Here is a 16,757-nt window from a genome sequence, read left to right as displayed (position 1 = left end):
GAAACTATTCCAAGTTCCAACAGTAACTATCCTTATTGTTAAAAAGTTCCAACAGTAACTATCCTTATTGTTAAAAAGTTTTTTCTAATTAACCTAAATCATCTTTGCTGCCGACTAACAAATGTGTGCATTGATAACTGGAGAGCGGCAGGGAGCATAACAAGCCGTCCAGAGTCCAGCTCCGGTGCCCAGCTTGTCTATTTAAAACATGGTCGGACAGCACAGGGCGGGGAGCGAGCTGCTTTGCCCTGTGGGGATGGGCACGTAGCTTGCTGCAGTTGGAGCTGCGGAGTTACGGGATGAGGGTGGATCCCCAGCCCTGGGGAGTGTCCCAGCGTGTCCCCCAGCAGGGAGGCCCTCCTGGCGGGGACGGGTTTACACCCAAGCGGCGCTTGTACCCGATGCAGAGCCGCCGCCCGGCTGAGAAACTAGAGGCGATGGGGCGATGGGGCCAGAGAAAGGGCACTGTGCCGGCCACAACCGCTCCGGCCCCACGGGAAGCCCTGACCGGCCGCTCCGATCCTGCTCCGCGGGTAGCCCTGACCCTCCCCACGTTCCTGCCCCCCCGGGAAGCCCTGACACCCCCTGACGCTCCTACTCCACGGGAAGCCCTGACACCCCCTGACGCTCCTACTCCACGGGAAGCCCTCCTCCGCCCCTCTCCTGCCCCCGGGCTGCCCCGGCCGGTGCTCTCCGGCTCAGCGGGGGTCTGTATTCGGGCTGCTGCGGTTCCGTTTCACTGACACTTTAGCCCCCCCGGGAAGCGGCCCCCGGCTCTGATCCGCGGTTGCCCGGGGGGCCCCAGGGTGATGCGGGGCCCGGGTCAAGGGGGAGCCGGCCGGCCGCCCCGCGCTCCGCCCCACTCAGGCTGCAGCCGCCGCCGCTGCTGCCTCCTTTTATAGCCGGGCTAAATTTAGGTTGCGCCTGGCTCGCTCCTTCCCGCCCCGTCCGGGACGCGTTTCCTCCGCTCCCTGCAATTGGCTTAAGGGCTCCGGCAGCCCAGGTTATAAGGTGGGGAGGGCCCGGGAGCCGCACAGCGCGCAGCCCCCTCCAGCCGTCGCCCCCCGGAGCAGCCGAGCCGGGACGATGGCGCTGAGCGACACAATCCTGCCCTCGTTCGCCACCTTCGCCAGCCCCTGCAGGGAGAAAACTTTCCACGGAGTGAGTGTCCGCGAAGCGCCTGGGCCGGCGTGGGGCACCCGCCTGAACTGCCAGGCAGGGACAAGCCAGAGCGAGGGGCGGGGACCCTTCCCCCTCGGTCAAGGGGACTGCTCCTGCGAAGGGACGGTGCATGTTAATGAACTGACGTTTGCAAAGGCTTGGGTGGAAAATCCTGCGGTGCCAGTGTGTGCAGTGCCCCGGGGAGGAGGGTAGGTGGAGGGAATGCCCCATGCAGTGCTGGGGCATTAATGCTTTGATTATAGCATTTGGCTTGACATTGGTTGACAGAATAAACCCTAGCTCTGTGCAGATAGATTAACAATTGTCCATTACCCGAGGTTCCTGAACCCTCCCCTGAGCTCTAATATTCTCTGCTTTTCTTTCTCAGAGATGGAAATGTGACCAGGAGGACAAAGCCCTTGCCAACAGCTGCACCATGCCAGAGCTGAGGCCAGGACTGGGCAGTTTCTCCCCTCGCAAAGAGGATGAAGATCTCAACAACGTTTTGGATTTTATCCTTTCCATGGGCAATGACAACTTCAGCCAGAATTCACCTAGTGGGGATTATACCTCCGCACAGACAGAGCCCAGCAGCTTCTACCAGACAAATCCATCTTCTGGATGCTACAGTCCCCTGGATGAGAGCAGTCCACCTCCTTACAACTCCAGCCTCATGACAGAGATGATCAGATCTGAGATGGACTCAAACTTCTGCCTCCCCAACAATGTCCAGGGACGATTCTTTGTGACATCCAGCTTTGGGAACCCACACTTTGTGGACAACATAAAGCCAGAACCTGACATGGACACTTATGGGCCCATCATGGGCCTCGTCCCTCAGACATGCCCTAAGATCAAGCAAGAAGGCAATGCAACCTGCATGATGGCCTATGAGCAGCCCAGGATGGCCAGCTCACCCCAGATCCCTGGCGCAGAGACACCCCCTTTGAGCCCTGATGACCTCATGGTGAATGACTGCCAGGCACAGATGATCTGCCCCTCGTCAGTGTCATTCCAGCAAAGCTATCACCCTACCACAGGCTTCCACCGTCACCAGCCCCACTTCCAGTACCAGAGTGCCTCTCAGTTTGGCTTGCTTAAGGACAGTCTGCCCTTGCAACCCTCAGCTCCGAGAGGCATGCTAACCCCTCCTTCCTCTCCCTTGGAGCTGATGGATTCCAAGCCCAAAAGAGGGCGACGATCCTGGCCCAGGAAGAGGACAGCCACACACACATGCACCTATGCAGGCTGTGGGAAAACCTATACCAAGAGCTCCCACTTGAAGGCCCACCTTAGAACACACACAGGTAAATGCAGCCCAATGTTTGGCTATATGGGGGATACAGGGGGTTTGCCATGGATGGGTACTCAGAAACCCTCTACCACAAAATTAAGTCTAGGCGCAGAATGTAACCTGAATTGTGTGAGAAGTCCATTAATCCGATTGAGCCCATCCATGGTCTGAAAGGTTAATAACCCTGTAGTGGCTGGGAGCTGTCTCTGTCTGCATGTGTTTTTGCTAAAATGTTCCTGTTATAACTGGAATGTTATTTGCAGCAATGACCCTCCAATCACTCCTCCCCACCAAAAATCCCAAACAAACAAAACATCCACAATCCTACTCCAGGGAGAGAGTTGCTTCTGCTCAGAGAAGGGAGAAGAATTGCTACTGCAATCTAATTATCCTGGGAGGCACTTGGATACAAGAGTGCTGGGCACCAATATAAAATGCTAAGATAAATGTGAGGCATATGCTGGGACATAGTGAGAGAGTTTACAAACCTTCTAGTGTTTGGGAGCTGCCTTTATGTGGGAGGAATTCACTGAGTCATGGTCTGTCTGATTTTCCCAACAGGTGAGAAACCTTATCACTGTAACTGGGAAGGCTGCGGCTGGAAGTTTGCTCGCTCTGATGAACTGACACGTCACTATCGCAAGCACACTGGCCACCGGCCCTTCCAGTGCCACCTCTGTGACAGGGCTTTCTCTAGGTCAGACCACCTGGCTCTGCACATGAAAAGGCACATGTAGCTAGAGAGACGCTGTACTGCACAACAGACATTATTTAACTGCTCAGGTGCAGAATCATTCAAATATCTGTAGCTGGTACTACTTAGAGAGGCAACAAAGCTCTAGCCATGAGTGCTAAGGATGAATTTGACTCAAGGAGGTTTAGCTTGTCATCTCCTGAAGAGAATTTAAAGGGACTGTATCAGTGTAACTGTCCTCCCCACTCAGGAGAATGAGTTATTTATAGAGCTTCTATGAAGGGTGAACTCAACAAGACTCCATACAGATTGTATAGAAGAAGCTGTAAATACTGTATCTATGATTGTAATTGCCCCAATTGCTTTATAAGACAATGTTTGTATGGAAACTGCCTGAAGTCAACCCTAGATGGGATTAAATGAATGTTACTGTAGCTAATGATGTTGTTTTAGATCTCAGAGAAATACTCTGATTGTTGGACTATTTGTTTCATTGGTGCAATAATATTCTTGTCTGCCATCATCTACACTAGAAGTACAGGGCTTGATGTCTTGTAAAAAAAAAACCAACCTATTTTACTGATTAATTTTTTATATATTGTAAATAATTGTAAACCTTGAGAAATATTGTAATGTATTATGTAAATAAGACAAATGGGCATTTTGCCTATTTCTGTTTTTTATAAAAAAGTAGTAATTGTTCAATGTTTGAAAACATTTCACCCTTTTTAATAAAATAAATGTTTAACTGATGCGATCACACTTTAAATCATCATTTGAGAGCCAATCATTATCCTTCCCAACATCTGGCTCAGCAGCCTCCTGGAAATATTTTAAACAACAAATTATAGGAGGACACTAAAAAAAAATCAGGTCACTGTTCTAAAAACAGGACAAAATTAGGTATAAAACTCATGCTCAAGTATAGTTAAACTACATAAAATTCAGTGTTATATCAAATAAGAAAGTGCTTCACATTCAAAATGTACTTCCTAAAAATGGTTGTTTAGGTAAAAAGTAAGTAGCACTGTAATTTACATTTCAGTTCTAGTTCATGCTGGACTATTTTAATAGCATCCTTAATGTTTTCCAGATGTAGTCACAGTTTTGCCAGCAGCATGTGGGTTTTTACTATAAATTTAAGCACTGCATTTTTGTAATTATGGAGGCTTATTTTAAGGCATCTTTGTACACAAATTACCCTTGCTCTCAAGTGCTCAGTGCAAAATTCCTATAGAACGGTAGTGAAATGTTTAAACATATTTTTCTTTTAACATGATTCTCCCACAGAATGTGACTATAGTTTCTTTTTAATACACGCCTAAAACAAAGGTTCATTGAACACACAGATTACAGGAGTTAATCAATACATGTTTATATTGGAGCTAGATAACTTAGTCAAGAGTCCCATTTTCTGTAAACTAATTTCAGACAACCTGAGTATTACAATTGTAACAGGGCATATCTGGAGTTAGTCCACTGAAACCATAAAGAGTTACTCAAGACCTAAATTGCTGTGAAAATATCAGAATTTTGCCCAATTTTGATATTTATGCACTTAATCTCAAATTCTGGTGGCTATCTTTCATTGTCACATTTTTGAGCTAGGATTTTACACTATTAGAGTAAAAGTACAATAATTATTAAAGTATTAGGAAAATGTTTTTCCTACAAATGCATACATTCAGCTATTTTAGTATAAGCAATAGAGTTAGGAGTTTTCCTCCTGATTTTACAAGTTATACTGCACATGAATTAAATCAACAGGAATGTATTTAAAGTAATTGCAAATATAGCTAGTCTTCTGTGAAAGCAGAGTCTGGATTTGGTCATGTGGAACAAATGTATTTTGGGCTTCTAATCAGTGACATGGAAGAATGAGTTCCACATTTCACTTTTACAGCTCTTTCAAAATGAAATTTGAGGTAAAGTAACTTATTTGCCAGAAACAATTGCTCAATATCATTCCAGAAAGTGAGGATGATTTAAGGATGTTCTAAAATTATCACACCCATTGTTGCAATAGTTCTAGGTATTGCCTCCTCTTTTCTCACAGGCCAAGATTTCATATCTGAGCGTGTCTGTTGGTGTTTATAATCTCCTGACAAGAATTTTAAAAATCTAATCTTTCCATATTGAACTGGATCCTTCGATAATTTCTCTTTTTAGGCCTGAAGATTTTGGAGGGTCCTTGTACATGTTGCAACATAATAACTAGTTCCTACACTACTCCCTTTGTCTCCATTTACTCACAATTTTTTAGCCTTCTTTTATCTCTCATCTTATACTTGGTACAGTCGCCCAAATAACATTCACTGGGGTGAAACACACCTTTATACGGAGGACCAGCACAAGGCGTATTGTACCACAGGTAGGTTCTGTGCAGGGCCTGAGAAGCAATCTCTTCAGCTCCCTCTAGCTGAGTTGCCTGTGCATCTTGGCTATGCCTACTACTGGAGTTTATGAAGAAGAGTAGCAGCCAGAGGCACTGCTCGCTATTGCCCCTGTGGCTTCCCTATCGCACTAGCCTGCTTTCAGGTCCACCCACACACACACACACACACACACACACACACACGCTGTTCCATGGCATATGTGAGGAGAGGTTCAATATGTCCATGACAAAACCATCTAATATGCACCATACGCTAGTTAAAAGGGAAGCGTCCACTATGTTTTTAAGCTTTCATTTTGATGTAAACAAATGTTAGCCAGTACAACGCCATCCTGAGACATACACAGGCCTCTGCAAAGTCAGAGTCAACTGAACACTAACAGAGCCTCATGATCTGAACTGTCTTATGGTTGCCATCTGTGACTATTTCTATGTGGTCTTTACTGAGAGATTGCAAGTCCCTATGTCTCCAGATATCCCCTCAATAGCGAGCAGTGTCACATATATTCCTTCCACTTTATGCTAAGACTACCAGACAAGCCTTACAAGAGAGCAATTATTTTTAAATTGCTGCATCCATTGATGCACCTCCAGTGGGATCTACTAAAATAGAACACAGCAATTGTGTTCTTTGACATTTGAGGTACCAAGTCTTTCTTGCATTGGAAGGAGTGCTCTTACCCTAAAACACCATCCAAACAACAGCACTGTCATGTTCTATTTCTTTAAGTTATTTTTTTAATTATGATTAGTACTGAATTCCAAGAATCCTGGACAGGAGGAACCCCTCCCACTAACCATGCAGGAGAGAGCTAATGCCTCTCCCACATCCTTTTCAGCATGCTAATGTTGGCATTATAACTAAATAAATAAATAGTTGTCTTAGTCAAACCTGCTAAGAGGAAATGTAGAGTCCGTTGTAAACAAGATTTTCACATACATTCTTAAACGATACCACAATGATGAGTGCACAATAGATCAATAGATTAGACAAAGCACGCTTAGAAACAAACAGATCCAGCACACTGTCCCAAGTCAAAGTTATCTGCTAACATTTCTGACTATGAAACATTCTTCAGTGTAGTTATTATAATTTAGCTCAGTTTCAGCCTGCCGCATTTCACGCAATTGAAAACCATTTTCTCTCACCTGGTAGCTTCAGACATGCCAGTTAAAGCTGTATGATGTGAACTCAGACTTTAGCAAATACTGTACTAGCCTCAAAAGCTGATGCTACTGAAAGAGGCCTGCCAGCCAGAGAAGTCATTACTGTAGCCCTTCAATGCTGCCAGAGTATTAAAGGGAAAAATTATCCCAAAAACAGGCAAAACAATTTAAAATCAAGGTTTTAAAGGCTACACTAGAAGCACGTAAAGAAGCTCCTTCAGATTGTGCCATAGCACTCTCGCTGAAGTTTTTGCAGACTAACAGCAAAGGAGAGATTATAACAAACATGGAACTGTGGGGCACCTACTTAGGCTTTGGCTAACCCCCTGTAATGATGGGGCTACTAGTACTTCAGAGTTTATAAACCCTTGGCTATTGTCAGTAGTTTACAAACTTGCTATAAAAAATTGTTCCAGGCTGAAATTTGGTCTCAAGCCATAAGCAGTACTAAAAAAAGTTTGTCAATTTTTAAGAAACAGGGTTACTTACCAGTAACTGTTGTTCTTTGAGATGTGTTGCTCATATCCATGCCAACATAGGTGAGAGCGCGCCCCGTGCACGAGTCTGCGGAAGCTTTTTTGCCCTAGCAACCCCAGCGGTCGGCCCCGGCGCCCCCTGGAGTGGCACGTGCATAGCGCGGTATATAGGGCGCTGCCGACTGCGCGGGGCCCCCAGTCCCTTATTTCTGCCGACTCCTACAGCGGGGACGGAGGGTGGGTTTGGAATGGATATGAGCAACACATCTCGAAGAACAACAGTTACTGGTAAGTAACCCTGTTTTCTCTCTTCGAGAGTTGCTCATATGCATTCCAACATAGGTGATTATATAGCCATACCTTTGGTGGTGGGAAGGAGTCAGTTGCGAGAAGCCCTTCTGAGCACGACTCTGCCAACTGCTGCGTCCTCTCTTGCCTGTTGCACGATGGCGTAATGGGAGGTGAAGGTATGGCCCAATGACCAGGTTGCTGCTCTGCAGATATCTTGCAGGGGCACTCGTTCCAGGAAGGCCGCCGAGGTGGCTTGGGCTCTGGTTGAGTGCGCTGTAACCGGTCCCGGGAGCAGTACCTTTGCCATCTCATAACAGATGTGGATGCAGGTGGTGATCCAGGAGGAGATGCACTGGGTGGAGACAGGTGAGCCCTTAATGCGGTCCGCGACTGCAACAAAGAGTTGAGTGGACTTCCGGAACGGCCTGGTCCGGTCTATGTAGAAAGCTAAGGCTCGCCTGATGTCCAATGAGTGCCATCTCCGCTCTTCCTCCGAACCGTGTGGTTTGGGAAAAAACACGGGGAGGAAGATATCCTGGTTATAATGAAACTGGGACACCACCTTAGGCAAGAAGGCCGGGTGCGGTCTCAGTCGTACTTTATCCTTATAGAAGACTGTGTAGGGAGGGTCTGAGGTCAAGGCTCTTAACTCGGAGACCCTCCTAGCCGATGTAATGGCTACCAGGAAGGCTACCTTCCATGAGAGGACCAGGAGTGGGCATGTAGCCATGGGCTCAAAGGGGGGACCTGTGAGAATAGCGAGGACTAGATTTAAGTCCCAGAGAGGCAATGGTTCACGAACCTGTGGGAACAGCCTCTCTATGCCCTTGAGAAACCTGATGAACATTGGGTGAGACAAGATAGACCTCCCCTCCACTGGGCAATGGAAGGCCGAAATGGCCGCCAGGTGCACCCTCAGGGAGGCCAGTGCCAGGCCCTGCATTTTTAGGTGTAGTAGGTAGTCTAGAATGGCTTGGATGGTGGAGTCCAGCAGCAAGATGCCCCGGGACTGCACCCAGTAACTGAAACGTCTCCACTTTGCGCGGTATACAACCTGAGTGGAAGGTTTCCTGCTTCCCAACAGGATGCGCTAGACTTGTTCCGAACAAGCTCTTTCTCCCTCTGCTAACCATGGAGCCTCCATGCCGTCAGGTGGAGGGAGTCCAGGTCTGGGTGGAGCAGGCGACCCTGGTCCTGGGAGAGGAGATCGTAGCGTCTCGGGAGCGGGATCGGTGTGGTGATGGAGAGGTCGAGCAGCATACTGAACCAGTGCTGCCTCGGCCATGCCGGTGCGATCAGGATAATATCCGCTCTGTCCCTCTTGATTTTCAAGAGGACCTTGGGAAGCAGTGGGATAGGGGGAAAAGCATACAGTAGTGGTCCCGACCAACGTATCAGGAATGCGTCTGAGATGGAGTTCTGCTCGCGCCCGCGTAGGGAGCAGAATAGTGGGCATTTCTTGTTCTGTAATGTGGCAAAGAGGTCCAGATGGGGAAGTCCCCACTTGCGGAAGAGAAACGCTGTAACCTCCCCATGGAGTGACCATTCGTGGCGGGGTAAGAACAACCTGCTGAGGCGGTCCCCCTCGTCGTTCCTCACCCATGGGAGGTGAGAGGCAACCAGATGGAAATTGTACCTCACCACAAGGTCCCATAGTTGAATCGCCTCCTGGCACAAGGCCGAGGAGCGTGCTCCCCCTTGTCTGTTGATGTAAAACATCGTTGTGGTGTTGTCTGTGAGGACTTGCACCACCCTGCCCTTCAGAAAACAGAGAAAAACCCTCAAATGTTTATGTGGAGCGTTCTTTCCTGTAGTGACCATCGACCTTGTGTACTGAGGTCGTGGGTCATGTGGGCCCCCCAACCAATGTCGGAAGCATCTGTAATCAGTGTCACAGAGGGGACAATGTCTGCAAATGGGACTCCTTCCATTATCTGTCTCAGGTTTGTCCACCAGTTCAGGGACGCTAGGACCTGGGGCGGGACAGTGACTACCCTGCTCAGAGAGTGTCTGGCTGGGGCATAAACTGAGGCTAACCACCCCTGAAGGGGCCTGAGTCTGAGGCGAGCCAGCCTCACCACATATGTACATGCCGCCATGTGCCCCAACAGCTGGAGGCAGTGCCTGGCTGTCGTCGTGGGGGATCTCTGTAACTTGGAAATGATGGCGGTCATGGTTTGGAACCGAGGTTGTGGGAGGAAGGCTCTGGCCTGCACTGCATCTAGGGTGGCCCCAATGAATTCTATGCGCTGTACTGGGGTCAGCGTGGATTTCTGCTCGTTGATGAGCAGCCCCAGTCTGTTGCATGTTGCGCACGTCAGGGCTAAGCTGTTTGTCACATGATCCCTGGACTTCCCCCGAAGCAACCAATCATCTAAGTAAGGGAAGATTTGAACGCCTCTGCGCCACAGGTAGGCTGCTACCACCGCTATGCACTTGGTGAATACCCTGGGCGCTGTGGAAAGGCCAAAGGGGAGGGCCGAAAATTGGTAGTGGTCACCGGCTACCATGAACCGTAGGAAACGTCTGTGGCCAGGGAGGATAGAAACATGAAAATATGCGTCTTTTAAGTCGAGAGCAGCATACCAATCCCCTGGAGCCAGTGTGGGAATAATGGAGGCTAGGGAGACCATGTGGAACTTGAGCCGCCTGATGAACTTGTTGAGGCGGCGAAGGTCCAGCATAGGCCAGAGGCCTCCCTTTGCCTTGGGGATAAGGAAATACCGGGAATAAAACCCCCTGCCTCTTTCCGTAAGGGGGACTTCCTCTACTGCCCCTAGGTGGAGCAGGGAGCGGACCTCCTGAAGAAGGAGTTGCTCGTGAGAGGGGTCCCTGAAGAGGGACGGGGTAGGGGGAGAATCCGGTGGGAAGGCCGAAAGCTGCAAGGCGTAACCTCTCCGCACCACACTTAGCACCCAGCGGTCTGAGGTTATGCCCTGCCACTCTCGGAGGAAAGGCCGTAGCCTGTCTCTGAAGGGCAGGGTGCGATCCAGGTCGGCTACGAGAGCCGTGGGAATGGCAGCGGTGCCGCTCTCGAGTGTCCCATCAAACAGGGCGCTTATTGTTTTTTCACGGCCCTGATTGGGAGCCCTTGGCAGGGCCTGGGCGGTCCCGGCGGTTGGATTGCCTGAACCGGTCCCGACCTCTCCTGGGTTGTGATGGACGGGGGGGCAGCCTGGGAGCGGTCTGCTGCTGCCTCTGAGGCTGTTGTTTGCCTTGGCGTCTCGTGGCTTGAGGTACATACAGGCCCAATGACCTCAGAGTGGCCCTCGAGTCCTTCAGAGTGTGTAGTTTACTCTCCGTCTTATCCGAGAACAGGCCTGTGCCTTCAACAGGCAGATCTTGTATTGCCTGCTGTACCTCGGATGAGAGGCCTGAGGACTGTAGCCAGGACGATCGGCGCATTACTATGCCAGATGCCATGGCTCTGCCCGCCACGTCTGTAGCATTGCTGGCGGACTGCAGCGTAGCTCCGCCAGCGGTTGACCCCTCCTGGAGCAGGGTGGTAAAATCCAGTGCGAGGTCTTGGGGTAGGGCAGATGTAAATCTCTGGAGTGACGACCAGAGATTTAGATTATAACGCCCCAAAAGAGCCTGATGGTTGGCTATGTGGAGGTGGAGAGCAGTGGTCGAGTATACCTTCCTCCCCAAAAGGTCCAATTTTTTATACTCTTTGTTTTTGGGAGTATTAGCCAGGGCGCCTTGCCGTTCTCACTGATTAACGGCGTCCACTACCAGCGTGCCCGGAGCTGGGTGGTTATATAGGTAATCGAACCCTTGCTGTGGGACATAGTATTTCCTCTCCGCCGTTTTTGATGTGGGAGCCACCGAGGCGGGGGGCTCCCAAATAGGCTTGACCAATTTCAGTACCCGGTCATGCACTGGGAGCGCTACTCTAGAAGGGCCCGCAGAGGCCGGAATGCCAAAGATGGGGTCCTCCTCCTCAGAGAGCTCTTTAAGGTCTATTTTTAGGTTGTCCGCTAGCCTTTTCAGGAGCTCTTGATGTGCCTTAAAATCAGGCAGCGGGGTTCTCTGATCCCTGGATGTTGTATCAGGGGGAGAAGAGGAGGAGGCCTGCTGCAGGGGACCCGTGGAGGGCCCTTCCATAGGGTCCGATTCATACTCCGACGACTGGTCATCCCCTTGTGGACTCTTAGGTGGAGGAGGAGGTTGAGCTTTTGATGATGATGGGAGTGACCCTGTCCCTTGTACTGTCTGTGGCGGCCAGGATCCCCAGTAGGGACATTGCCATGGGCCTTGCCCCCATGTCGGTACCGGGGCCGGTGCCAGGTATGGTGCAATGCCTGTCTGAGCCGGGCTTGGAGATCTCCGGCTCCTTTTGCGCTGCCCTTTAGCTGGAGATGGGCTGCGCGACAAGGTGGAGCGATGGCGGCACTTGCTGTGCCGGCATGATGGAGAGCCACTGGAGGAAGATAAGTACCTCCGAGTCTTGTGGCGATGTTTCCCGGTATGGCCCCTGGGACTCCGTGAGCGCCGTCTCTCCGGGCTAACGTGTGGTACCGGGGAGACCCCCGGTGCCGAGATGCCCGGTGCCGGGGCTCGTGCTGGGCTACGGGAATGGGCTTGAGCGGTCTGTTAGTGCCGATGATGTCGCACTGGGCTGCCTGTGAGAGACCTCGAGCGTCGGCGGTAATGCCCCTCTCTTGGTACCCGGGATTCAGAACACCGACGCGGTGCTGTGTCCTCCCTCGGTACCGTACGTTGCGTCGGAGAACGTGCTGGCGACCGCGATTTATATCGGTACCGGGGACTGAGAGCGTCACGTGCGGGGTTTAAACGACTTGCAAATGCGGCACTTATCTTTACGGTGTTGTTCCCCGAGGCATCTAAGGCAGCGATCATGCGGGTCGCTCGCGGAGAACACCTTGGAACAGGCCGCACATGGCTTGAACCCTGTGGAGCCCGGCATGGCTCCTAAGGAAGAGCCCCTAAGGGCTAACTATTTACACTATCTCTATCTAAGTAACACTAATGACTATGCTAACTAAGTTTAAACAAGAAAACTTCTCTACAAGATAGGAGGTTGCTACTTGCGACAAAGCAAGGGGCAGGCGTTCCACTGACTGTCACGGGTGGAAGGAAGGAACTGGGGGGCCCGCGCGGTCGGCAGCGCCGTATATACCGTGCTATGCGCGCGCCTCTCCAGGGGGCGCCGGGGCCGACCGCCGGGGTTGCTAGGGCAAAAAAGCTTCCGCAGACTCGTGCACGGGGCACGCACTCACCTATGTTGGAATGCATATGAGCAACTCTCGAAGAGAGAATAATAGGATTGTTAAGTTTTGTGGTTTCAACAACTATTTTGTGTACCAATAACATACAATGGTGAGGCTTTTCTTCAATAATAGTTTTTCTAAGTCAGATTCCCTGTTGCGTAAAATTCACTTTTGTGATATTTGAAGAAAATAACTACAACAAAGTCATGTAGAAAGGCACCATTGTAATGACTACTAGGAGGCGAGTTCTCCAGGTAAGTCTAAGCCAAAGGCTGTTAAAGCGAATGAAAAGAGTCTTATGGATTTCAATGAGCTTTATTGCTGCAGATCTTCAAGCGCCCAGCTTCCCTTAGGGCAGTGGTTCTCCACATCAGGATCTTCACTTTCCAGCTAGCTGCAATCTCGTTTGGATGCCCATCCCATATAACAATATGGAAAGGGAAGGGTTGTTGCAGCCTCCTTAATGAAAATCCCTGAATTAGGGCAGCACTCCATTTAAACACATCCCTTTCATAAGCCTTGAGAAGAAGGATGAGGCTTAGAAATAAAATGGACACGATTTAAAATGTGTTTCCATGAGTCTAGAGATTGCTGGCTCAACCTGGCAATGAGCAGCGTGTCCACAAATTCTCATGATCTTCTGATCCCAAACAACCACTTCCCTGAACAAATGCCTCCTACTAAGTGTTGTGGGGGTGCCTAGTGGCCTGCTTCCTCATCCTATGGTGTCTTTGGGGAATGTGGCAGGCCCATTCCCCACAAATCTTTTCCCCACTTTCTTCCTCAGCAGATGTGGCACGCCTGTAAAATTGTTTACTTCCATCTGTCACTACACAGGGTCTAAGGGCTTCTCTTCTCTTTCTTTCTCTTTGAGGTATTCCGTGTATGCCCTTTACTCATCTGACTTGCTCCCACCTCTTGCTCAGCGCTGCAGTATGTGTAACAGTAACCCATCTACTTAGGAATACTTACCCCTCCCATGTAACAGGGCACTAACCAGTGGAACCCTGATCCAGGCCAGGTGACTGGAACCAGGGAATGAAGTGAAATCTCCTCACAGCCCTCCTGTGTCACACCTTTATTGCTGCCTGAGGCCTCTTTCCCCATATGTAATTCTGACTTTGTCTATGTGGCCCCTCCCCACAGCTGTGTTTGCCTCCTTCCTATGTCCATGCATCCCTTTTTCCCGTCTGTGTCTTCCCAATGTATTTCCAACCTGTCCCTCTTCCTGCATGCTGTAGCTGAATAAATGGGTCTGGGTCAGCACTGGGATAGTGTGCCTATTGCCTGTTCCCTTGCTGCTCTCATTGTACTTTATCTGCTATTCTCTGGTCCTCCCAGAGATTCCAAAGCAGGGGAATAGCTGAAGCATGGAGGAAAGGGAGCAGGAGCCAAGACTATCTATGCCAATGATAATCCTTAATAGCAGGAAGAAAACACATGCCACACTGCCTTGGCCTTTACCAAGCCTGTGATCACCTAGGTTCTCACATCAGGCCACCTCTATGCTCATCAGGCTAGCTAGAACAGTACCAATTGGAGGTGGCTATACTTCTTGCCTTCACCATCCTCAGCTATACAAAATTGGGGAGAGGTTATAAAAGGGCTCGTAAGAGGCTCTGCAGATTGGGACGTAATCATGTTGGCTGCGGGTGTAGGGCAACTGAAGATAGATTTGTCTGCTCACACTATCCTCGGCTTGAGGTACAGAGAGGCAGGGGCAGGGATTTATCCTAACAATGTGCAGGAAACAGGCTTGATTTCCTCTCTCATGGTGTGAGTTTCAGCTACAATTATTTGACCTAACAATATTTTATGTGGACTCAAAATGAGTAATGTGCCCAACTTTACGGAATGAAGATGATGTGGTCACTTACAGCTTCACCCCCACCTACTGGGGTGGCTGAGCCAATTGAGGTTTTATTTATTCTGCATATTTATTTATTACGCATTTGTTATTGGTGCCTATTGCTTATTTAAAAGTTATATTAAAAGTGTCCAGGAACTAGCACCACTTCAGCCTTTCCCCTTCAACTCCGGAAGCTACCCCTCCCAACCTCCAAATCCCTCCCATTATATTAGACCAAAAGAGATGTTTACACAGAATGCTGGTGTCACAGATACTTTCTGCAGTTTTAATTAGTGATCTGACCCATCCCTGGAATCAGAGTCCCCTCACGTTGTGAGACCTTGGGAATTGCTTACTGAGGGCCCAAAATAAAGTGATTGGATATTAATTTAGTAGAGCACTTACCGAAAACAACATAAAAATATTAAAGCAACCAAACAGCTTTTTGGTGCGACCATTCCCTCCTCTCCCCCAACCCCCAAAGGTCTGACTTGTAAGGGGAAAGGAGCATGCAGAAAAAGCGAAGTGGTGCTTCACTGTGAGGCTTTCACAGTAGCCCAGCTGTGTGGCCCAACTGTCTCAGCAACAAGATAGATGCCTAGAGCTTCTTCCCTGGCTATCTATTCTGTCCTTGTCATAGTCTGGGGCCTGGTCTACACTGACAATGTAGGTCGATGTAATACGGCTTACATCGACCACATAAAGTATGCATCTCCACTGGCATGTCAGTTCCGCTGACCTAAATCGCAATAAAATTTGACTTAATAAAACCACCTCCGCAAGTGGCGTAGTGCTGAAGTTGAATTCTATGGGTTGAATGAGCGTCAATGTAGGCAAAGCACAACATAAATTTATATCATTGGCCTCTGGGAGGTATCCCATAATGCTCTGGACATTCGCGCTCTGCTGCAGCATGGCCACATGGATCAGAAACAGCCCCTCTACTTAAACCTGGGGACATTTTGAATTTCCATTTCTTGTTTGGTCAGTGTGGAGAGAGCTTTGTAGCGGAACTGCTCATTGTGACTGCACATCCAAAATGCGCTCCAGCATGGAGTTGCCCTGAGTTCTTGGATCTCATCAGCCTGTGGGATGAAGAGTCAATTCTGACTCAGCTCCGAGCCAGCAAAAGAAATTTAGATAGCTACGAGAAGATATCGCATGGTATGGTGGAGAAGGGCCACAACAGGGACGCGCAGCAGTGCTGTGTTAAAATCAAAGAGCTGAGGCAAGCATATCAGAAAACTATGGAGGCAGTCATTCTGTCTCGTCATTAAAGACATGCCGCTTTTATGAGGAGCTACATGCGATTCTTCGTGGTGACCCCCACCACTGTGCCACCACGTAGCATTGATACCTCCGAAGAATCCCTGTCCAGGATGAATGAAGAGGACTCTATGGATGAGGGGGAGAACAGGGGGCAGGAGAGCCGGGTATCCATTCTCTCTGAAAGCCAGAACCTATTTGTTACCCAAGAGCAGCCCAGCTGGGCCCAGGACAGTGTTACTGACCGAGATGCCAGGGAAGGCATATCTGGTGAGTATGTACAGCAAATCGCATTTTGGTGGTTATGTCACCAGTCCAGCTTCTTATTTGTGGGAAAAAAGGCATTTGTGTTTTTGTGAGGATGGGCTTGCTGGATCAGAGGGTTACCACTGGAACAGACTAGTTATGTGCACAGGGATGCTCCGAGATTCCTCCATGAATAGCTCCAGGAAACTTTCATTTAGGTACTTTGCAATCCTTTCAGAAAGTTTCTGGGGAAGGCAACCTTATTTCTTCCCAGATTAGAAAATGAAACAAAAAAAACCTCGGGATGACGTTCAATGAACTAATGAACGCCTCCAAGGCTGCTGACACACAGCTCAGAGCCTGAAGGATGTCATTGTCAGAGAAACTAAACATGGACATGGAAAACCAAAAATCAGCATAGGAGCATGCAATGCAACAGGCGATGTTGCATATTATGAGGGATCAGTCTGACATGCTGAGGCGTCTGGTAGAGCTACAGAAAAAGCAGCAGCAGGACAAACTCCCTCTGCAGCCCCTCCAAAATGCTCAAACAACAAGCTGTTTCATACCAGCCTCAACCCCCCAAGTGCCCTAGGAAGAGTTTGAGCAGGGTGCAGTACGTGCTCCACTCCACACCGGTGGAGGGGAGCAGAAAGAGGTGATGGCCCCTTTAAGAACTGTGAA

General features: G+C 49.3%; 1 protein-coding gene across 1 annotated transcript; it reads left to right on the top strand.

Moving 5' to 3' along the window:
* Positions 1 to 1,036: 1,036 nt before the first annotated feature.
* On the top strand, positions 1,037 to 3,764 carry KLF2 (KLF transcription factor 2). The gene is made up of 3 exons (XM_067561481.1): positions 1,037 to 1,161; positions 1,550 to 2,468; positions 3,017 to 3,764. Exons 1-3 carry the CDS (start codon positions 1,087 to 1,089, stop codon positions 3,190 to 3,192), a joined length of 1,170 nt encoding a protein of 389 aa, XP_067417582.1. The 5' UTR covers positions 1,037 to 1,086; the 3' UTR covers positions 3,193 to 3,764.
* Positions 3,765 to 16,757: the final 12,993 nt, after the last annotated feature.

Source organism: Emydura macquarii, unplaced genomic scaffold (assembly GCF_026122565.2).
Source record: "Emydura macquarii macquarii isolate MOO-44397 ecotype Brisbane River unplaced genomic scaffold, CSIRO-AGI_Emac_v2 contig_306, whole genome shotgun sequence".
Taxonomy (NCBI): domain Eukaryota; kingdom Metazoa; phylum Chordata; order Testudines; family Chelidae; genus Emydura; species Emydura macquarii.
The sequence above is the reverse complement of the archived record's forward strand: the minus strand, read 5'-3'. Positions and strand labels throughout refer to the sequence as shown.

What these genes read in the sequence shown, in the direction of transcription:
- KLF2 (XM_067561481.1), top strand. Translation starts at nt 1,087, where the DNA reads ATGGCGCTGAGCGACACAATCCTGCCCTCGTTCGCCACCTTCGCCAGC. An exon ending in GGGAGAAAACTTTCCACGGA is followed by an intron (nt 1,162 to 1,549) that starts GTGAGTGTCCGC and finishes TTTCTTTCTCAG; the next exon opens with AGATGGAAATGTGACCAGGA. An exon ending in CCACCTTAGAACACACACAG is followed by an intron (nt 2,469 to 3,016) that starts GTAAATGCAGCC and finishes TTTTCCCAACAG; the next exon opens with GTGAGAAACCTTATCACTGT.